The following is a 23,981-nucleotide window of genomic DNA, read 5'->3' as shown; positions in this document are numbered from 1 at the left end:
AAGTTCCCCTACCTGTGCCTGCATATGCCACCGCACTCAGGCTTTCTCTTCCTTTTTAATAGACCCTGGTCACTGCTGCTACTTTCCAACTGGACCCTCTCTCTCTGAGACAAGCCTCTAAACAAAGGGTGCAGAAGCTCCACATAGGTGCAGTGGACCCCATGCTGATGGCCACTGTTATTTGTCAATGCTTTCCAGATTATCTAAGGGAGTACTTAATGAGGAATGTTTCAAAGAACAACAACCCCAAAATTGGAGTCAGGTGACTTGGATGGGTGTTCTGCCACTTGTTAGATGTGAAACCAAGTCCATCCACTGTAGACTCTGAGCCACACCTTTCCTGGCTTTCAATCTCAGGGCACATGAGTGGCAGGAGGTGTGTGAGGATGCTCTGTCCCAGCCAAGTGGCATAGGTGTACTGTCACTTTCATACAAGGAGTTTTTTTTTTTTTTTTAAATAATTTAACAACATGAAAGAAACTATTCTTTGTAATGAATCACAATAGACTCATAACAGCTTTTTTTAGTTTCTGTGAGCCCTGATGTACAGATCTATGTGTGCATTTATATGATCTGTTTTTCAACTCCTCTAAAAATGAAGAAAGCTGAAGACACTCATCCCAAGACCCACAAATTAGCACATTTCTTTCCCTCATATTAGAGAGTCTCCATCACAAGTAGCATGGGTTCTTGACAAATGCCAGACCTAGTCTTAGTGCAGGGCACAGAAATGAGCAAGTGTGGCCCTCCTGGAGCTCCTGTTAGGACAGGAATATAATTACAGACACTTCTCTAGCTAGTGTTTTGTTTGTTTGTTTGTCAAAGGAAGGAAGAAATTGGTGATGGATGTGGGAGGGCCCAGATCACTCTGGGTGGGGTCGTCCTAGGGAGGTGGTCCTAGATGTTGTAAGGTAGTAGGCTGAAGGGGCTGGAGAGAAGCTCAGTGGTTAAAAACATTTGCTGTTCTTTCAGAGGAGACCTGGGTTTAATACCCACATGGTAGCTCACAACCATTTATAACTCCAATCTTAGGAGATCCAATAGCCTCTTCTTGCCTCTGTGGGTACCAGGTACACATGCACATAAAAAGATAAAATAAATGAAAACTTTAAAAAGGAAAAAACAAAGTAGGCTAAACAAACCAGAAAGCACCGTTCCTCCATGTCCCCTACGTTGGTTTCTGCCTTGAGTTCCTGCCCAGACCTCCCTTGGTGACAGAGTATGACCTAAGAGATGTAAGCTGGAGTAAGTCCTTTCCTCCCCAAGTTGCTTTGGTCATGGTGTTTTATCGCTTGTCTTAGTTAGGATTTTATTGCTGTGAAGAGACACCACAACTAAGTCAACTCTTATAAAAGAAAACATTTAATTTGGGGCTGGTTTACAAGTTCAGAGATTTAGTCTATTATGGCAGGAAGCATGGCAGCATCCAGGCAGACATGGTGCTGAGAAGGAGCTGAGAGTTCTCTATCTTGATCCACATGCAGCAGAAAGGGACTCTGTCCCACCCTGGGTGGAGTTTGAGCATAGGAGTTCTCAGAGCCCACCCTGCAGTGACACAAAGGCTTACTGGTTTGCTCCCCAGGACTTGTTCTTACAGAACCCAGGACCACCTGCCAGGGGGCAGCCACCCACAGTAAGCTAAGCCCTCTACATCAGTCAAGAAAATGTGCCACAGGGTTGCCCACAGGCCACCCTGGTAGAGACATTTTCTCAGTTAACTGTCCTTTCAAAATGACTCCAGTTGGAGTCGAGCACACACAGTGTACTGAAATAAGATCATTTCCTGATCTCTCCACCCAACCCCTCAAGTTGTTGGGGGCAAGGCTATTCCATAGTCACTAAGCTTTCTCTAGATTTCATGTTTGCACAGAGCACCAACTCCTGAGTAAGCGTCAGTGCCCAAAGGAGTAAAGGCACTTTCTGAGGAGCTTGTCAGCTAATTACTTTCCAGCTACTTTCTGTTTTGAGGGCAGTGGTCTACCATCTATAAAATTGCTTTCTTTACTCCCACTTGTATACTAGTTTGAATATACATAAAATTAGTAAAGTGGAAGCTTAAATTTAATTAAAAGTTAAAAATTAAAAATTTAATGCTGCTTGTATAATATCTGATTAACATTTCCCATTTATTCTGTTTTGCCATATTGATTACCCACAAGCAGCATTTAATATCCTAAATTATTTTTTAAAAAATCCTAAATGATGATCTGTCCTCTCATCAAAGAGTATTTTTTCTCCTCACTACACAGCACATATTATTAGCTAGGTGCAGACTAAGCCATGGAGTTGAGTGGTGCACACTGTTATACATGCTTTAATTGTTTTTTAGCTAAGACTATTTTTGTGTTCTAATTATTTCAAACTCATAATTTATGAGTATTATAAATAAGGTTATTCAGAAACATCAGAGTAGAATATTATGGGGAAAACACAGGTTTAAGTGGCTGTTATTTTTAATCACAGGGAAAATAACCTCTTATCTGATTGTAATTCACCTTTAAATGAAATTCATAAATACTGAAGATGGAAAGTGTTATGCCTTTATACTGTGACATAATTCTTCTATGCTACTTAATTTTATAAAGAAAAGTTTTAAAATTAAAGCTTGCTAGGTAGCTACTGTATATCTTATATCTTTTCAAGTTCACTTAACTCTAAAAATCTCTTTCATCAGTGAATTATTTTTCTGGTCAATTTGGACAAATGGAGAATATACATGTGAGTAACAAGTAATCTGTTTTAAATTGGATAAACTGGGAGCTAGAGCACTTGTTGCTCTTGCAGAGAACCTGGGTTTGTTCCTCCCCAGCACCTACATGGAGCACCTCCCAACCATCTATAACTCCAGTTCCAGGAAAGCTGATGCCCTCTTTTGGCCTTTGTGGGCAGTGTAACCATGAAGTACACATTTCTGGGTTAGTTTTTTGTGCGTTAGACACAAGCTAAAGTCACTTAAAAAGAGAGAACCACAATTGAGAAAGTGCCTTTTCCAAATTGGCCTGTGGCCAAACCTGTGTTTATTATTGTTGTTGTTGTTATTGTTGTTGTTATTATTATTATGAAAGGGCCCAGCCTACAGGGGCAATGCTACTCCTGGGCAGGTGGTCCTGGGTAGTATTAAAAAAAAAATAGGCTGAGTAAGCCATGAGGAGGAAGCCAGTAAGCAGTACTCCTTCATGGCTTCTGCTTCAGTGCCTGCCTCCAGGTTCTCTGCTTCAGTTCCTACCTTAACTTCCCCTCAGTGATGGGCTGTGTTGTAGAACTACAAGCTGAAATAAACCCTTTCCTCCCCGGTTGCTTTTAGTCATGATATTTTATCACAGCAATAGAAACCCTAAGATAACATGTATACACACTGACACAAATACAGAAATAAAATAAATCTTGTTTTAATTAGACAAATTTATAAAGTAAAAGTATGGTCAAAGTCAAATTAGTGAGGTCATCATTTATATATGTAGTTGTTGGCAATGTGAGGATATGTTGTTGAAATACAGTTTGGCCTGTGAAGTTAGTGGTGGCACACACCTTTAATCTCAGCATGCTAGAGGTAGAGGCAGGTGGATCCCTGTGAGTTGGAGTTTGAGGCCAGCCTGGTCTACACAGTGAGTTCCAGGATAGCCAAGGGTACACAGAAAAAAGGCAACAGCAACAAAAAGTTGGCTAGTGAAAGTTTTAAGTTAAGCTAGTCCTTTCTGTATCTTGTAGTATTGTCTTCTGAGAAGACTTAATAAATAAACATCCAAGGACTCACTCTGTCCACCTCCACCTCTTGTAGACACATGCTGACCCAGTGGTCTTCTCTCGTAGCCGGGAAGGGACAGAGTGAAATATCATGCTCTTTATCTGTGTGATTTCTTAAGTTATTAAGAGAGAGAGAGAGCTGGGCTGGAAAGAAGCAGTTCTTTATTACTAGACCTAACCTGTGTCCACTGTGTATTTAAAAAATAAGTAGTCTGCTTTTGAGCATTGATCATTTGTAATTTGTTCCACATCCAAAGACTTTAATGATGAAAATAAATATTCATGACATGAAACGTTATTCCCATTCTAACCCTTTTCCTATCTAGCCATTTCCATGCCCTCTGGAGAACTAATTACCTCATCTCTTTTTCCTGGTCTTCTCTTCCCTGAGTGTTCATCATGGAGCTTCTAAAATTATCCGGTGACATGTAGTGTTTAAGTGTGAGGCTTTCTTTCTTTCTTTTTTTTTTTCTTCTTTTTCTTTTTCTTTTTTTATTAGATAATTTACACTTCAGATGCCATCCACTTTCCCCATTCCCCCCCCCTTAGAAAACCCCTATCCCATGCCCCCTTTTCCTTTTTGCATTTATACATTTTTTTTAAATAATGTTAATCATAAGCGTTATAAGTTTGGAATTGTTCAATCAGAGGTATAACCCACTGACCGACCTAGATATAACAACTATCTTTGACTGGTGGAGATACATGAATATCTGCCTCCCTGTCTCCCCCCTCTTTCTCTCTTTCATCACCTAGCTTCTCCTATCCTTCTTCTCCTCCTCTTCTTACTCCTTTTCTTCCTCTCAGTACTCCTCCTACCTTAGCTCCTCCTGCACATCACCCTTCCTGTTAAAATGAAACTTTTCTCTCAAAATACAATTAGAGCATAATTATGCCAATTTGTACCAGTGAGGTACAAGATAGTCCTAATACCCAGTCCATCATTTTGTGGACTAACCAGCACCTCTGTCATCTATCCTAACTAAAACATTTACTTCTGAACCTGGCTTTAGGATGAATGTCAGCTGACAACCATCCACTCAAATCTTTTCTCTTACGGTAAATAGCTATAAGTTTTCAACCCCATCAGAAATCCCGAATGACTGAGTTAACTATAATTGTGGGAAGCACAAAGCATAGCTTCTAAAACTTAGCCAATTTATAGAGACCTCTGAACACCTGAAAAGCCCCTATACTACCGAACGTTGGAGCATCAAATCTTCAGCCTTCTGGCCCAGAATCATCTGACAGACCTTGGTGATGCAGGATTATTAAGGACTGATTACTCTGTCTAGGCAGATATAATCAGTCGACTATTCTGCATGTGTGTCCTTTTCTGGACAGTAATTTGTCTGTAGATGGAGAGAGGCAATTCTTGCCTAGTGGCTGTTACCACACAACTGGAGTAACTCCAAGGATGCTCAATTTCTTCTTAGAATCCACGACAGGAAGCTGTCAGGAGCAGACAGGTCTCTAATCAATATGAACATTAATATATAAATATTTGTAGCATCAGTTCTATGGACTTCTGATGTTTTGAAAACCAACTATCCATGTAAGGTAACCTGGACTGTTTTCTGTTAACTCCTCTCAGCTATTTCTAAGTAAAATATGGAAAGCACCCTAACAATAAACTCAAAAATATGAATTTGCTATAGTCCCTTAACTCATAGGTTAACCGTCCCAAATCAGTTAAAAAAGTTAAAAAAGGGCTGGGTCTAGGCATTGTATTCCTAAATGTGTTATACAGGCACAATGCCCATGAGTGTATCAATATTCATCTCATTTTTATATTAATAAGAGGCTCGTACCAATGAAAACCTTAAATTTGAGATCAAAGTAAATTTTGTACCATTTAAGAATTTATAACTTCATCTTGATAATAATTATACAGATTTCTACCAGTAGGTTATGGCTATGCAGTAAGTCCTAGCTAATCCCCCCTGTTCCAACAAAACCACTACTTGTCCCTAGAAAGACAGACCATTATTAACCACATTAGTCCCCAAGCTCAGGGAATAGGGGCGCTGACTCTTCTTTAACTTCTTCAAGCTGATTAAGGGCGTTGAGATTTTAGAAGAGGGGTGGGGGGGGGGGGAGAGTAAGTTGATAAGCCTCTGATGCTGTGTCTTCACTGAATCCAGATGGAATTCCAGGACATCAGAGGTTTGGGCAGGTCTGCTCAGTATGCTTGATGAGTAGATACACCAAGGCTGTGTATTCTGCAATATACAATTCTCAGAACAAGTTTTAGTATCAAGAAAAAAAAAAAATTCCCACCTCCAGGGGGCTGACATTTTTTTTTAAAGATGTTGGTTCTGAAGACTTTTTTTTCCCCCGCTTCTTAAAATTGGTTGTAGTATTTACGTTTCAGATTTTATCCCCTTAGCCTACTTCCTCCCACCACCCAGAAACCTATCCCATCCCCCTCCTCATACTTCTATGAGGCAGTGACCACACCTACCCCCCTCACTATCCCCTCCCCGCCCTCACATCCCCCCCCCCACTGTGTGTTCATTCATTCATTTTTCATTCATTTTTTTTTTTTTATGGGACCAAGAAACTCCTCTCCCACCTATGTCTGACAGGGCCATCCTCCCCTACATATACCTCTGGAGTCTTGGGTCCCTCCCTATGTGTTCCCAGGCTGGTGGTTTAGACCCTGGGGGGCTCTGGTTGTTTGGTATTGTTGCTTTCCACCTGGGGTCAGTAACCCTTTCTGCTCCTTCAGTCCTCTCACTAAGTTCTCCATTGGGAAACCCCTGATCATATCAGTGGTTAATTGTGAACATTGTCCTCTGAGTGTTTTAGTCTTTGGCTGACCTCTAAGGAGACAGCTATACCATGTTCCTCACATTATGCACTTCCAGCCATCCACAACAGTGTTTAGATTAGGTGGCTGTACATGGGGTGAATACCCAGGTGGAAAGGTCTCCTGATGGCCCCTCCTTCAGTTTCTGTTCCATGTTTTGTTTCCCTATTTGCTCCCTTGAGCATTTTTATTTCTCGTTCTAAGTAGAACTGAGGCATCCCCTCTTGGTCTTCCTTCTTCATGAGCTTCATGTGGTCTGTGGGTTGAGTCTTCGCTAATCCAAGCTTTTGGGCTAACATCCGTGGAGATATGTTTGTGTAACTATCTTCTTTTGGGGTTTTTGGAAGATTACTTTCTTGCTTTTTCTAGGTTGTAGTTTCCCTCCTTGTGTTGGAGTTTTCCACCAATTATTCTTTGAAGTGCTGGATTTGTGTTGAGATACTGTGTAAATTTGGATTTGTCATGGAATATCTTGGTTTCTCCATCAATAATGATTGACAGTTTTGCTGGGTATAGTAGTCTGGGCTGGCATTTGTGTTCTCTTAGGGTCTGTATGATATCGGTCCAAGATCTTCTGGCTTTTATGGTCTCTGGTGAGAAGTCTGGTGTAATTCTTATAGGTCTGCCTTTATATGTTACTTTGCCTTTTTCCCTTACTGCTTTTAGTATTTTTTCTTTGTTTTGTACATTTGATGTTTTGACTATTATATAGTGGGAAGTATTTCTTTTCTGGTCTAAACTATTTGGAGTTCTGTAAGCTTCTTGTATATTTATGGACATCTCTTTCTTTAGGTTAGGGAAGTTTTCCTCTATAATTTTGTTGAGGATATTTACTGGTCCTTTTAGTTGGGAGTCTTCCCCCTCATCTATACCTATTATCCTTAGGTTTGGCCTTCTCATTGTGTCTTGGATTTCTTGTATATTTTGGGTTAGTAGCTTTTTGTATTTTGCATTTTCTTTGACAGTTGTGTCAATGTTTTCCATGGTATCTTCTGCACATGAGATTCTCTCTTCCATCTCTTGTATTCTGTTGGTGATACTTGTGTCTATGACTCCTGATCTTTTTTTTAGGTTTTCTATCTCCAGGGTATTGTCCCTTTGTGATTTCTTTATTGTTTCTACTTCCATTTTTAGATCCTGCATGGTTCTGTTTAATTCCTTTTCCCGTTTGGTTGCATTTTCTTGAAATTCCTTAAGGGATTTTTGTGTTTCCTCTTTAAGGGTTTCTATCTGTCTACCAGTACTCTCCTTAAGTTCTTTGAGAGTGTTATTTATGTCTTTTTTAAAGCCCTCTATCATCATCATGAGAAGTGATTTTAATTCTGATTCCTGCTTTTCTGGTGTGATGGGGTGTTCAGGGCTTGCTCTGATGGGGGAGCTGGGTTCTGATGATGCCATGTAACTTTGGTTTCTGTTGCTCAAGTTCTTGCTCTTGCCTTTTGCCATCTGGTTAACTCTAGTGCTGCCTGTACTTGCTGTCTCTGACTGAAGCCTGTCTTTCTAGTTATCTAGCTTGTGTCTGATCTCCTAGGGGTCCAGATGTCTCTGTGATCTTTTCCAGCTGCACTGATTACAGTGGTACCTCTAGGATGCCTCAGGATATGGTGCCTCCAAGGTAGTAGTCCAGCTAGGTGTCTGCTGTTCTGGGTGCAGTGTCTCCTCTAGAATATCTCAGGATATGTTGTCTGAAGCTCTGAGTTCATTTGTTCCTCTGTGGATCTGGATTGAGTGGACCTTCCAGTATGTCTCAGGTGGAATCCGGGGTCCACACAACAGCAGACCTGGCAGAGGTCTGATCTAGGCCTCAGATCTGAGAACTAGTTTCTAAGACACTGTCCAAGTTAGAGCGCCTGGGATCCCTGCTTCCTCTGGGTTCTTGGAGGTTGGGGACAGAGCTGCCACCCAAGATCTGCTCAGTGCTCTGGCCCAGACCGGAAGGAACCAGTGTCAGTGTGAGGCTTTCTTAAAGTGTATGCTAACTATACAACAATGAACCCCACACCTATCCCATGGCCCATAAAGGTCACCCTCCTGCTGCTGTTAGATCTGCACACTAATATCACACTCTGCTTTGTTTATGTTCACTGAAACCTCTAGATATCACACCATTGCCTCCATTTTGCTTTTGTGTGGATTCTAACATTTTAAGTGACTTAAACAGTGTCCTTAACAGTGTCCTCTGTAGTCCATGTCCAATTTAGCTCAAAAGTATGTTGTTGTTTTTTTACAATTGCTTTATTTGAATCATTATCCAGATAGTATGTTTTATTGACACAAGTCTAGTGATCTTAGTCTTCCCTATAACTATGCATGCATACACACACACACACACACGTCTGTCTCTTCAGGTTTTCTCTTGTTTCACATCAAGGAAACATGATGTTTACTGTGAATTTTTTAAAGATTTATTTATTTTATGTGAGTACACTGTCACTGTCTTCAGACACACCAGAAGAGGACATCAGATCCCATTACAGATGGTTGTGAGCCACCATGTGGTTGCTGGGAATTGAACTCGGGACCTCTGGAAGAGCAGTCAGTGCTCTGAACCACTGAGCCACCTCTCCAGCCCCCATATTGTGAATTTGTTCAAGTAAAGATTAATGTGTTTGTGTGCTATCAGCCTTATCGTTTTCAAAATATAGAAATAACTGCTTTTCTTTTTATCCTACTAACTGTGCACTTATTGAACTTCCCTGAAATTCACTTTTTAAAAGACTGCAGAAAAATACTTAGGTTGTTTTTTTTTCTTCTTTCATTTTTTGTCAGTTTTCAGAAAAATGACCAATAGATTATTTTTAATATCATAGATGCTTGTATTCTATTAACTGGCAGAGGTATTTGTTTTTATTTTTTTATTAAAGTGCTGTTTAAATTTGTTACTGATTATAAACTCAAATCCATGTGCTTGGTTTATTTAATACTATAGAGATGGCTCAGAAGTTAGGATCTTGTAGAGGACCAGGGTTCAGTCCTAGCACCCACATGGTGCCTCACAACCATCTGTAACTCCAGTTCTAAGGAATCCAATGTCATCTAACCTCTGAGGGCACCAGGGATAGCCATACACGACGGACATACATACATGCAGGAAAAAGACACCTACATATAAAATATTTTAAAATCTTTGAAAAGAAGAAAAAGAAACATACCTATTGCCCAAGCTAACTAAAGCAATTTTAGTATCCATTTTCATTTTTTGTTTACTGGGAGCTCCACCTTTAAAATTGCCTAGCATAAATATTCTCTAGCTTTTTATTTTTTATTTATTTTTATTTTTTTATTTTATTTTTTTTGTTTTGTTTTGTTTTTGTTTTTTTCGAGACAGGGTTTCTCTGTGTAGCCCTGGCTGTCCTGGCACTCACTCTGTAGATCAGGCTGGCCCCGAACTCAGAAATCTGCCTGCCTCTGCCTCCCAAGTGATTCCCTAGCTTTTTAAAATTATATACCAAATATTTATTTATTTCACAAATATTTATTTATTTATTTATTTATTTATTTTTGGTTTTTCGAGACAGGGTTTCTCTGTGTAGTCCTGGCTGTCCTGGAACTCACTCTATAGACCAGGCTGGCCTCAAACTCAGAAATCCACCTGCCTCTGCCTCCCAAGTGCTGGGATTAAAGGCATGCACCACCACTGCCCGGCACAAATATATTTTTAAATTTTGTATACAAGGCACTTTACTAATGTCTACTTAATTAACTTAAGTAAGTAGAGTGACTAAAACATGGTTCAGGGCTCTGTAGATAACATAATGTTAGCCTTAGGGGAGACACATAGTCTTTATGTGTGTGATTTGTTATTTATCTATTTTCTTGGGCCAGCAATTGCCAAACACATAAGGTGTATGTGGGTGGGTCCATCTGTCTGTCTGTCTCTATTTGAGCTTGTCTTTAACTGTCAAAAGTAATATAGTAAGGAACAGAGCAGCCTGAGTTTACAGATGGAATAGCTGATGCACAGAGAAGCTTTATGACTTTTCTGTAAACGCTTCTATTTAGTAAGTTCTAGATCTAGAACCATGTTTTAAATCCTGTGCAATTAAAGGAGTTCTGTTGTGTTTAAAAAAACAAAAAAACTTATCAGGGGGCTGGAGAGATGGCTCAGAGGTTAAGAGCACTGACTGCTCTTCCAGAAGTCCTGAGTTCAATTCCCAGCAACCACATGGTGGCTCACAACCATCTATAGTGAAAACCTATTCCCTCTTCTGGTGTGTCTGAAGACAGTGACAGTGTACTCACATATATAAATAAATAAATAAATCTTTTTAACTATCAGGCAACAGAAAATGTATAGGAAATAGTGTTATATTCTTTCTTGCTAATGTTTTAAGTAAATGTCATAGTATTGTTCAGTGAATATATCTAAAATTCATAGACATCTATTTTCACTGACACCTTAAACTAGAACTACTTTCAGTTAAAACTTCAGTTATAAATTTATAAACAAGGCCACTTTAACAACATTAAAACAAAATTTTATTTTCTGTGTAAAGAAGAATTCTCGCTGGGCAGTGGTGGCGCATGCCTTTAATCCCAGCATTTGAGAGGCAGAGGCAGGCGGATTTCCAGCCTGGTCTACAGAGTGAGTTCCTGGACAGCAAGGGCTATACAGAGAAACCCTGTCTCGGGGAAGAGAAAAAAAAAAAGAATTTCTTCAGTAGCCATGGCATGAAAGAGGACAGCATCTCATGTCTCTGCAAGTCATGTACATAGTGTTACTGCAGAGGAAAGCAGTGGTGTGAATATCTGCTCACAATCCTGCACACTTGTTGTATCTGTGTTTGCTTGATTTTGCAGTTTCATGAGCAAGATTTTTATTTTTTTAAGTTACATACTTGTGTGCTTTGCACTGGATATCAAATCTGTATTCTTAGGTTGTAGGGTTCCATTTAAATAAATAAATAATTTCAGTACCCCCCCCCATGCTCATTTTGTATAATATGGTAATGATATCACCGTAGCAATAATTACGGGTCATCTTCATTTCTTTCATCTCTGCCTGTTCTGATGGCTTCATTCCTTTGACGGAAAAGATTTGGCTCTGGGTGCTATGATTATTTTGTTAAGCGTTATTCGAATAGACAGGAGTGAGAGAAATTAATCAATCCAAATGCAATTAGCATCATGTTTAACCCAGTGATGGACGTCTCAAGGTGAAACAGCCAGGGGAGTTTCAGACATTATTATTCAATCTAGTGGTTCTTATCTAAATTATAATCAAGAGAGGTTTTATTAGCTTCTCAGTGTGAAGATGTAACTCTTTCCCTGCCCTGGGGGGTCAAGAAGGCTGGTCCTTCTTTCTCCTTAGACTTAAGCTGCACTTAGAAGTGGCATGGACCAAGAAGGAAAGTTGTCTGAATATCCAAGTTGTGTGGGATGATCTGTCCCGTGATCTTGGCCTGTTTTTCCTGAAAACAGAGTGCAGCATATGAGTAACTTATTCTGAATGTTTTGTGTACAGATGAGGCATTTTGACTAGTGTTCTATCTTAACCTTGAACAATCATTGTAACTGTTCTTACTTTATGAGTGAAAATAGTAACTGTTTGAAGCTCCTAGACTTTGGTCGTCATGTTTTACCAGGATATAATAATATATATATAATATAATATAAATATATATAATATTTAATATATATAATAAATTCCTGAAGCATGAGTAGTCTGCACAAATATAAGAGTTTTAACTCCCTAATGAATTACTAGTTCCTTGTGTTGATCTCACTGTTTTTCACACAGTTGAGCTTGAAAGGAACTTTGAGCAGTGTGTGGTGGCTCTCCTGTAATCCCACAGGCACAAGCAGAGTGTGGTGGCATTCCTATAATCCCACGGGCACACAGGAGGCAGAGGCAGGAGAAAGAAGAGTTGGTCATCTTTGGCTCTGGGCTGCTACATGGGAAGTTGGAGATCAGCCCAGCCTACATGAGACTCTATGTGGGGAAAAAGTTAGTGTTGGGAATATAGCTTAGCATGTACTTACAATCCTAGCACTCTGGAGGTGGAGACATGAAGATCAGGAATTCCTACACAACGAATCTGATGCCAGCCTGGGCTACATGAGACTTGGTCTCAAATACATTCTAAGGTAGTTGGCTCTCATTTCTGGAATACAAATGTTTAGGTTTTTTGTTGTCTGGGTAAAGGATGATGAGAATGCATGTTTGAAATCTAGTCTCAATTTGCTCTTAAAAGAGTTCTGAGCAAGGAGACTTGATGGAGAAACACCGGCTCACTTCACCTGAAGACAGCATTTTTCAAGTGCCTGACAATTAAGATTCTTCTGCATCTGCCTTCAATCTCCGGGCATCATGGCTGACACTTCTCATATTTTATGTTCCTGCTTGATGTTTTATATTCTGAAAGTAAATCTGTTGGCTGGATATTTCTGTTCTTTTATCCCTCCTTCTGCTATGAAACACTATTAAAATTATGTTCCATATTGGAACTGTCTAAATTTGTTTACCTGTTCATCAAGTCCTGACTTTGCTTTCTGCTATACTTCTTGGATTAAACTTGGGCTGTTGATCACTTGGTGTTTGTCTCTGTCCAGAGGAGTTCCGACAACACTGGGCTAGCACTTAGTGGAGACTCTCAGGCTGGCAAACTACCTTAGACATGCTCTGCTGAATACCATTACAGCAGGAAAACGTTCCAATTCCCAAAAAGTAAAATCAGCATTATAAGTCACCTTAGCATCTGTTTGTTTTCTTCCTGCACCAGAATATGTTAACACCTGGCTTCACCTCCAAGGCAACAGGCTTTTCAAAGACAGTGGCATCAGAAAGCATATGAAACACAGTAGGCACACTGTGACTGACTTTGCTGATGAGCCACGCCCTTCCTGCTTCCTGTGTAGCGCACACTGACCATCAATGAGTAGACTCACTCAGTCATAGCTGTCAGAGATCATTCAAGGTTTCAAACACAAAACAGTAATTAGTAAGAATAGTACTACATGTCTACAAAATATCTTGGCAAAGCCAGCTAAATAAACAGCCTTTTGGTACATTGAGTTAAGCCAAATTAGCCAGTCTTTTCTGTGTTCCTCTCTGTTCTTAGTAGATCTTAGTATATTTAAAGAAGGTAGCTGCCTCTAATACCCGGCATGGTTCCAGTAGGGACTGTAGAAGTTTGGTTTTGTGTTTGTTTTTTTCTGTTCCTATCATGTTTGCTTATTATGATAGAAGAGATGAAATCAAAATATGACAGCTATGAATATGAAGCTTTTCCAAGGAAGAGTGTTCAGCACCCTGATTTTACAGGAATATTCTAGCCCTTCTTTGATTTTCGGGAAGTTGTGAAGTGAGCCCTAGAGTGTAACTGGACCATTCTCTGGGATTATTGGGGTGGTCCATAAGGCCATCAGAGGTCACCAGCAGCTTCACTTGACAGACTTGCTCCAGCAGGGTTCAGCCTTCCAGACTTGATATGCTGTCTCACACAAGGTGTCCCTGTTACTATTTTACAGTGGAAAATCTTTTAAGGATAACACATAAGAGGCCAGGGAGATGGCTCAGCAATTAAGAAAACTTGTTGCTTTTGCAGAAGACCAGGGTTTGATTCCCAACACCCACTTGGTGATTCATAACCATCCATAAATCCAGTCCCAGGAGATCTGATGCCCTCTTCTGACCTCCACCGGCATCAGGCATGGTGAACAGACAGATATGCAAAAAAACAAAAGCAAAGGAAGATTTATTTTAAAAAGAAGAATAAGTGATGAGCTTTCTTTTTACCAGGCCTCATGCTGTGTGTTTGTTTATCAGTACAGACATGGTCCCCCTTGTTAGTGGACTGCTAAGGAAACTCCAGTATTAGCCAGGGCTGACCAGAAACCTAGGGAAGGAGTTCCACAGTAGCCACATGAGTTTGAAGGTTAGAACAGTAGGGTTCTGTGGTGCAGCTGAAGACTGAAGCACAAGAAAGATATGATGACAGCAGGTATCACTTATGAATGCCAGTGTGACCTTGACAGTATCAGTCCCACCTTGAACAGATGAGGAATCTAAAGCTCCAAGAGATGGGGGGGGGGGGGGGCTTGCCCGAGGGGGCCCAGGTTCAAGGTAGAAATGAGTTTGAAGTCTAGGGCTGCTGAGTACAGAAGAGACCTGCCCTGTCACAGTTTATGATGTCGCCTTTGTTTTCTTGGCTGCTCATAGAAGAACCTCCTAAAAGCTGCCGGCTGTTACTCTTCTGTGAGGAAAAAACCAAGAGGAATAGGAAATAACTCTTCTCTACCTTGCAAATGTTTTTAATTACAGTGCAGCACCAAAATATTTAAAGTAGATTGAAATTGAAACCCCAACATTTTATGAGTTTCTTCTATTTCATTAAAAAGTTACTTAGTCTTTACTACATTGTTCCCTACATAAAAGTCAAGCAGAATTTTATCAGGCAATTGACTCAAAGTTATAATCTGAAAATTTTTTCTGTAATGAAACCCATATGTCATGGACAAAAGGCACAAAGCTCTGGCAGAGAGGGCTGGTCTCGAGAGATTCTGCACCCAATCTTGTTAACCAGGGTCCTCTGGTAATCCCTCATCCCCTCACTGGTAAGAAATCAATCTGTACTACTGAATCCTTTCGCCCAGCCACCAGAAAATTTACTGCAGAAAAGGCAGTTTGGGGCTGGGTGTTGTGGAATGGGAACTAGTGGAAAGGCTAAACGAAAGATGGAGGAATTGAAGGATCTAAGGAAGAGATTATATTAACCCCACACCTCTTTCAGAGTGAGCAGAATAGCAGCTCCCTTCAGCCATGACCTCTCTAAGTATACCCAGGTATTTACAGCTGCTGGGAACCTGAGAGCCTGAGAGAGACTACAAAGGGGATGGAAGCAACATAAAGCTGGCAGTTAGTTGTGGTCTATCCCATGGCTGGCTTTCTGTCTGCATTTCTAAATGGCCTCCGCCACACCCTCTGCAGCAGCGCACGCTGACCCTGCAGTGAGGGTGTCTGTTGTGCTTTCCCACTCTGTGACTCCTGCCCTATCTAGAAGGGCCTGTCAGTCATGGTGTGACATGGTGCCATGCTTCTCATCTGCACATCACATATTCTGGTGGCTGTGGTGCCAAATACCAAACCTGCTAGACAAGAATCTCTCACTTAGCTATATCCCTAACTCTTAGAATTGCTTCTGTTTGTGTGTGGAGTTTATATGTGTGGATGCACATTTGTGCATGTGGAAGCCAGAGGACAACCTTAGGCGTCCTTTCTCAGTGTCCACTTTATTTCTTGAGACAAGTCTCACTGGCCTGAAACTCAGATAAAGCTAGACTGGTTGGCCAGCCAGCCCTAGGCCTCCACCTGTCTTCATGCCTTGCACTGGGATTATAAGTATGCACCACCACACCCAGCTTTTCCAAGTAGGTTCTGAGAACCAAACTCAGGTCCCCATGCTTATGCAGAAAGCACTGTGGACTCTTTCATCTATTGCAACACTAAAGGAGTTGGAAAGAACCAGGAGAAAGGGGAGGAACTAGAAGTGCCAAGATCAAGAGTGTATAATCTTACCTTGGCTGTTCTCTGCAGAGAAAAACAAACTAACTACTGGGAGGGAGGAGGGATGGAGCTAAGCAAGAGACAGACAACAGCTAGCTTCCTTTCCCCTGAGACAAAGCTCTGAAGGCTCTTCCCAAGAGAGAGTTGAAATCGTTTGGTAAGAATACATTAGCAAAATATATTTACATATATAACCCTTCTTAGGGGTGTGTGTGTGTGTGTGTGTAAGGAATATGGAACAGTAGCAGAAGGCTGTCTCCTTACTCCTAATGGAATTTTGTAACAGCATGTGTGAGTTTGTTTCAGAAGTCAAAAATGAACAGATGTTGGTATAAATTACCTCTGTGTCTGATGTCTTGCAAATTAAAAGCGCGGTTGGCATCACTAAACAATTTCACTGGGTTTAGGGGGGTGCAGTGTGCGGGCGGTGATTATTGCGGAAGGTTGGATAAGAATCTTCACACTGCAACAGATCAAGAGAGCAAGGATAAAAAACAAGGGATAAAATAAGGGCTATATGAATTAATCAGAAATGTTAACGTTCCTGACGGCAAGTGAACAGGAGGATACTTGCTCTGGAGCAGGCCCTGACCCAGAGCAATCTCCCTGTGCACAAAAAGGGGTTGGTGCTTAGGATCTGATTTATAGGACATGGCCCTCTTTTAGGGAGCGGCTATGTCATGCATTCGTATATCTCCTATATGGGACTGGCGAGAAGGGAAACTTTCTCCCCTCCCGTGCAGAAGAAGATGATGACTTTTGAATTACTTGTACTTTTATGGCGGTTTTCTGCGTCTCTGTAGTTGGATTAGGTGGAAGGGGAGGAATGATTGAGTGGAGACAGAGCTGTTACAGAGCATTGGCTAAACTCAGGGAAGACTTACCACCGAGAGACTGCAGGGTCTCCGCGCATGTTCCCTTTAAATAACTCTTGAGTCCTCAAGTATTTGAGTCTTTTTAAAAGTCTAAGTCTAAACATACTCAGGTCGTGCTTTCCCCTTAGGGGTAGGGGCCGGTACTAAGAGGCTGAAGAGATGGCTCAGTGTGTAAGAACACTCTCTGTTCTCACACTGGATCAGATTTGGCTCCCAGCACACACATGGCAGCTTATAACCATCTGTAACACCAGCTCCAGGAAATCTGACGGCCTCTTCTGTCCTCTGCAGGCACTTAACCATGTGCGCACACAGGCAATCCACTCATATGCATAGTAAAAATAGACCCCTCTTTAAATAGCACTGAGGAACTGGGAGGTTGGAAGGACAACAGGCAGAAATCACCAATGAAATCAGGACATGTCCAGGGTTCAGCCAAGGGAGTTGTTACCCATGTCTCGGTTCCACACTTGCTCCAGGCCATGCTGCAGGCTGGTTTGATGCTGTTTGGGCTTAAAGTTCCTATACTTTACACTCGAGAACAGGCAGTTGACCCGTGTAGCTACTCTACCTGAAAGTGTAAATAAATTTGTAAAGGATTAGTTAAGGGTAAAGATGCCAATCAATGGAGCTTTTGAGGTTTCTGACCATTCATTCATTCATTCATTCATCTATTCATTCACTCAGAAAATGTGGGAGTGACAACACATTTGTTCACCACTATAGTGATCACCACTATACTGATAACATCCAAGAGAAGGTAGAGCAGATGGGCTCTGCCCGCTGCCTGTCTACAGATGCAGAAGGTGAGGCTTGGAGACCGTCTAGCCTGAGTCTCTTGGCCTTGAAGTTCTGTCCCTCCTGTCTGTGTCCTGAGTGCCGGAGTTTTAGACAGGCACCATCATGTCTGGTTTATGTAGTGCCAGCAAGCAGTCCACCATCCGACCTGCACCCTCAGCCCCGATCCTGACTGTATTCTCTATCTTTAAAGTCCCTGCTGTCTCCCCAAGGATAAGTTAGGTGATTTCCAGTCAACTGGACTAGTTCTTGACCCTGAATCTCCATTAACTTGGCATTACTTCCTTCAAATGGCTCGGCTAGTAAGGGGACTTGCTGCCAAGCCTGTGATCTGAATTCAGTCCCTTAAGCCCATGATGAAAGAGAGAACTGTCCCCACAAGCTGTCATCCAACTTCTACATGGGTACCATAGCTACCTTCTCTCTCTCTCTCTCTCTCTCTCTCTCTCTCTCTCTCTCTCTCTCTCTCCTCTCATACACTCTCTCTCTCTCTCTCTCTCTCTCTCTCTCTCTCTCTCTCACTCAGTCTATTAAATTTATTATTGTTTACTGGGTATGGTAGGTAGTACGCATCTTTAATCTCAGCATTTGGGAGGCAGAGACAAGTGGATCTCTGTTCTGAGTCTGAGGTCAGCCTGGTCTACAGAGTGACTTCTAGGCCAGACAAGTCTAGCATGTACAGTGTATTCATTTCAAGAAAAAAAAGAAAAGAAATTATTTTCTTGGGGAAATAAACAAACAAAACCCCATTTTTTTGAAACCCTACCATATGTAGAGTTTATTAAAAGCCACTGGCCAGTATAATTGACTGTAAAGGAGACACTTGCTGTGTCCCTGCCTATTATCCTGTATAGTATTGTTTATGCAATCAGCATTTATTCAGTAGGCCTACCCTCAATCCTGACATTTTAATGGAGAAATATGTATAAAACTCATGTGCATCTACCAAGGAAAGGTCAGATTTTTGCCCTTGCAGGGTTAGGCCACTGAGGGACCTAACCCTGAACTTACATACCCAGCTGACAGATGCCCTCCTCCTCTTGTTAGAGCTCAGGAGCACTGGGAAGTATAGACTGATGATACAGAAAGCCTCCCTGTTATGACAGATTGCACATATACAGAACAGGCGGGAGGCTAGAGAAGCTGTTTGTGCATCGCTGGTGATTGAACCTATGACTCTGCTACACTCTACCAACTGAACTACATCTCCATGCCTTATTTTATTTTAAGACTGGGTCTTATTAAATCATGTAGCCTCCAACCAGAATTACATGCCTTTACCACCAAGCTTGGCAAAGAAGCACTTGTTAAGTTTAGACTGACGGAGGTGGAGGGTGTGCCCTGAGTCATTTGCTCTGCCCTAGGTAAAGGCACAAGGTCGGAGCAGACATGCTGTTTTTACTGCAGGTTCCTTCCCTAGCCACTTCCTTTCTTTGGCCAAGATGGACATGTTCTCTTTTGAGACCATGGAATGCCACCTGCCCTGTGTCCACTGCATAGTTCTGAAAGACTTCTTGCTTCCCAGTCTAGCCATCAGAAATCTTCAGAACTGAAACTACATTTAAGATCTAAAGTGATGATTTGTAAAATGAAGATGGGGGAGTGAGGGGGCAGGGAATACACTGTACATGCTTATTGATATTTGTTTGGCAGAACTATAGTAGGGGCTTCTAGAGTATCCCTCTTGTAAGTGAGAAAGGTTTTACTTTTACTTTGGAACCTTCCATATAGGAAAGTAGCTGAATAAACCTAGCGTAACTAGTTTTTAAAGATTGATGGTGCTGAAAGCCAGAGAAAAACACATAAACCTTGCCTGGCTATATTAAATACCTACGGACTGACAATGCCAAGAGAGAGAAGACCAAAGCCCTATAAACTCTGCTTTATTACACCATCCCTGGATGAACTGCATGGAGGGAATATAAACCCTGTTATATTACAGCACACAGGACCTCCCACTGCTCCGAGGTGAGGTGTATGATCACTGATTTTGATTTGAGTTTTTAAATGTGCAGAGACCAACAGTCCAGAGAAGATTGTAATCTTGGTTAGATTTGAGCCTTCCAGAACAAACCTCATAAGAGAGTGGGCATGGGTATTAGATTTGAGAGACAGAGAATAGAGGGACTCACACCTGTCTTAGTCAGCAGAAAACATCATGATCAAGAAGCAAGTTGGGGAGAAAGGGGTTTATTCACACCACAGGAAGTCAGGACTGGAGTCAAGCAGGTCAGGAAGCAGGAGCTGATGCAGAGACCATGGAGGGATGTTACTTACTGGCTTGCTTCCCCTGCCTTGTTCAGCTTGCTTTCTTATAGAACCCAGGACCACCAGCCCAGGGATGGCACCACCCATCATGAGCTGGGCCCTTCTACCTTGATCACTAATTGAGAAATGCCATGGATCTCATGGATCTCCTCAAGGGAGGCTCCTTTCTGTGATAACTCCAGCTTGTGTCAAGTTGACACACAAAACCAGCTAGTACACACACCCTTACTGGGAATCCCTGGTGATTTTTTTTTTTCAAGGATAAGCAGATCGCCTTCCACAGTTCACCTGTACCTTATACAGTGGCCAGGTTCATACTCTCTGTCCAGTTTTAATTGACAGTAGAAGATTGAATATGTTGGGGTAGCAGTTTAGTGTACAGTTGATTTAAGTGTATACCAATTGGTCTAATTACTGATATGCTTTTTTATGTTAGCATATATTTATTTATAAGTGTAGGCACACATGACAAAGGTGAGAAAGTCAGGCTATAACTTTGGAGAAGTGGAACACTTGTTCCAATCTGTATTTTTCCCTTAAATCTTCCTGTGGTCCTTTTTTCTATTTTAGATATTCATTGATATTTTGTTTACTTTGTGATTGCAGCCAGAGAGATGACAAGAGGAAAATTCTTGAACATTCTAGAAAAGCCCAAGAAGTAGCAACTGCTCATGGACTGGTATTCGAAGACTGTAACCAAGTTTCCTTCCAAATGCAACTCTGATGCCCACCACGTGCTTCCTTGGGAAAGCCTGAAGACTGAACTTCAGGACTGCCCTTCTCCCCTGCCCCTGGCACCCTGCACCTCTGAGGACATTTGGTAGCAAGAGGAGAGTTTGTTCTACCCAAGGGTCATTGCTGTTTACTAAGTTGGCTTCGCCGCTCTGGATATTGTTAACACAGAGGGCCTGCCATTCTGAAAGGTGGTTTCCAGGAGCCCAAGGATCATATAGTTCCTTTGATTCTGTAATGGCAAAGTCATTAGTGACTTGTTGGTTGAAAGGGTTCTGTTGAGTTGTACTTGATCTCTTAAGCGTTCATGATGAGTATATCAGAGACCAACAATGTTCTGGACCAGACTGTGCATCCTGACATGTGAACTCTCCAAGATGGATTCTTTGGCTCCATTCTGGAGGAAACGGAATCTTGCTGAAATGCACATCTGCTTTTTAAGTCTGCACCTCCAGTGACAATCCTGCCCTCAACACTCTCCGGTTCCCACCTCCCAGTCCCACTCACAGATCTGACTCCAGACAAGAGGAATTCTTGAGTGACTTTCCTGGGATTAGCTGTAGAGTGAACGGCTCATACTGTCTCACTTTGAGTCCTAAACCTCCAGACCAGTAAGAAGGTAACAGAAGGAACTCTGGGTAGTCTGTTATTTATAAGTAAAAAAGTGGGAGGGCGTGGCTCTGAGAGTCCCCACGTGACTGAAAACAGGAAGGCTGACTGACTGACTGGTGTGCTATCAAATGGTAGTGACGTTTTGTCCCTCCTTCCTCCTCTCAGCCACCTATAAGAGGCTTTGCTTATATGATAAGAACACACCCCATGAAAGTGTCCTGGCTTAACTACAACTCTCACAGACATTTTTTGCTAGTTGTATATGTCTGCTAAAATCTGAAAATCTTGCCTGGGGGTAAAATCAATTAGACCTAGTCTCTCACATTTCAAAAAGTACAGCGAGTTCCTTGAACATTGTAGAAAGAAAAGCTCTGTGGCCATCATCCACCAGGAGTGTGGACACAGGAAAAGTTGTGGTCAGGTTTTTGGTCTTGTATCTTTTAGGGCACAGTACATTGGGCTCCACAACGGGGTCCCTTGACTGTTTTTGACATTTGTGTTTAACGCTAGAATTGATGTTGGATTTTCCCCTCATTAATGGTTTTGATCAACACAGTTTTACTTTTTGAAAGGAAAAGGCAATGAAATATATACCACAAATATGAATATGAGAAGAGATGGATTCTGCTAGGGTATTCCCTACAAGGACCAGTTGATTTTAAGCTTAATTCTATAATTGACATTTTTTAATCTCACTGAATGCAATTAAAGTGAGTGTGTATAAGTGGTTGGAAAATAATGCCATAATGTCAATTTTTTTTCTTCTCTCTGTTTTTGAGAGTTGATGACATCAGGCACTCTTCAGAGTTTGGGGAAATTGAAAAGTCTGTGGAGAATACTGGGCTAGCTCCCCCAAACTAATGCAAGTCTGTAATAGGAAGCCAGGAGTTGGTGTTTTGATCTGCTATGGCCTCCTTCTTTATCTGTCCTACTCACCAGCACTTAATTAATGTAAGTAGGTGTTTTAGACTGTGGTATTTATTGTTTTTGTATTGTCATCCTTAGAAATGTTAATGGTGTATTTTTATATTGATAATATAAACTTATGTATAGTATGTATATGTATTTTAGAATGTTAGAGAATACTTTGTGTATAATGTTGTGTCTCCATAATAAATATGTCCCTCGTATAGGAGACCAGGTTTTTCCTTAAAGGGCCAAGCTGCATGGTTAAAACATAGACTTATCAGAAGCACAACTGCAGTGACAAGCCCACTGTCCCACCAGCCATGTTGATCAATGTTCTTCCTAGAAGCCCTGATGACCCTGCTGGAGTCTCCCCATGGTTCCTCAGCATTCAAATGTGCCATTCCTGTGACTCTGATCACATACCACCTCACACCTCAGTTAATCTGTGGGTTCACTCAAATCAGAGCAGCAAAACACAACTGATAAAAACCATCTCACTGTCTCTGCAATCTCAGAACAGCATTTGAGGTACCCATGAGTGCTTTGAGTCCATACCCCCAGCATTGCAGAAAGATGGACTGTGGGCTGGAATGGGGGCAGGTAGGCCAAAGTAAATGGCTCCCAGGAGTCAAATCAGTGGTTTCTTGGCAGCTTAAACTTGGCCTTCCTCTCCAAGCATGAAGTCATGTTCTCCATTTCACATCTTCTCTATCTTTCAAGAGATCCAAGATCGCCATATTCCAGCAGCTCACTGAATGAGCAAACAGAGGCCTCCAAGTTCAGTTCTAACTTCTGACTAGCCTATAACTGGCTCTTCATATCTGTTTAGACCTTTGCCACTTTGGAAGTGTGCCCCTGTGTCTGAAAAGGCCGTTGGCCTTCCCACCCTTTGTCTGGCACTTTTTCTTTTAGACCAGGGACAGTTGGAGGCTTCAGGTGATACCAGGTGCAACTGTGGGGCCCCTGGTTGGCTGCAGTGTTGGCAGAGCCTGTTAATTAGCACAAGAACACCCCAGTGCTCCATTAGCCAGGCCAAGCATTGGGAACTTCCCCCTCCTGGGGACTTGTCCTCCTAATGAGAGCAGGAGAAGGGCTCTTACAAAACATTGCCTCAGAATAATATTCTGCTTTGTCCCCACCAGTAACCAGGGCTGACAGGATCACTCTGTCCATTTCTTCTCTAATTAGCACAATTCCAGCATGGCCTGAGCCAGCAAATGGAGAAGAGCGATCAAAAGCGATCGGACAACCGTACTGAATCACAAACACAGAGAGCCATTCCCTGTAATTAGGTGAGACAATCCCTCAGTCCTTTCTCGGCTGGAGTTTGCTGCTAAGACTCTTGCTGTTTGGGTCCCAGCAGCACAAGTTACATGTCTCCCTGGGACACTAATAAGCCCCAAATTGTCTTCCGCTTCATACAACTCTAACCAGAGGGCAGATGCAGGGAGGAGGAGGGGGAGGAGGAGGAAGAGGAGGCAGCACACTGAGGGATGGGGAACAGAGTTTCCAAACAAAGCAACTTGTGAGAGGTTTCCCAAAGCCCAAGGCAGAGCAGAGCTGCGCTGGGCACAGCCTGGCCTCCGTTCCTGGAGCCAGAGTCTGAAGCACTGGAGCCCTGACCTTCCAGGAAGCCCTCTCTGCTTACCCACCCTGGGCCCTCACTCCTTGACATGGCTTACAGTGTGACTGTGGTACCACACGTGGACCTTCAGAGAGGCTCTTA

General features: G+C 41.9%; 1 protein-coding gene across 5 annotated transcripts in view; it reads left to right on the top strand.

Moving 5' to 3' along the window:
• Positions 1–23,981, top strand: part of Lin52 (lin-52 DREAM MuvB core complex component) — a 102,115-nt gene that overhangs the window by 63,918 nt on the left and 14,216 nt on the right. For 2 of the 5 annotated variants that reach the window (XM_076921694.1, XM_076921693.1), the window contains one exon: positions 20,609–22,481. The exons of 2 other annotated variants lie outside the window; for them this stretch is intronic. In XM_076921694.1, the coding sequence (XP_076777809.1) occupies positions 20,609–20,664 (56 nt within the window). In that variant the 3' untranslated portion in view covers positions 20,665–22,481. Of the gene's footprint in view, positions 1–12,750; positions 12,770–20,608; positions 22,482–23,981 lie in introns of those variants that run through there. One more of the 5 variants, XM_076921695.1, reaches the window with a different exon arrangement.

Source organism: Arvicanthis niloticus, chromosome 23 (genome assembly GCF_011762505.2).
Source record: "Arvicanthis niloticus isolate mArvNil1 chromosome 23, mArvNil1.pat.X, whole genome shotgun sequence".
NCBI lineage: Eukaryota > Metazoa > Chordata > Mammalia > Rodentia > Muridae > Arvicanthis > Arvicanthis niloticus.
This window is presented reverse-complemented; position numbering and strand designations above follow the sequence as displayed.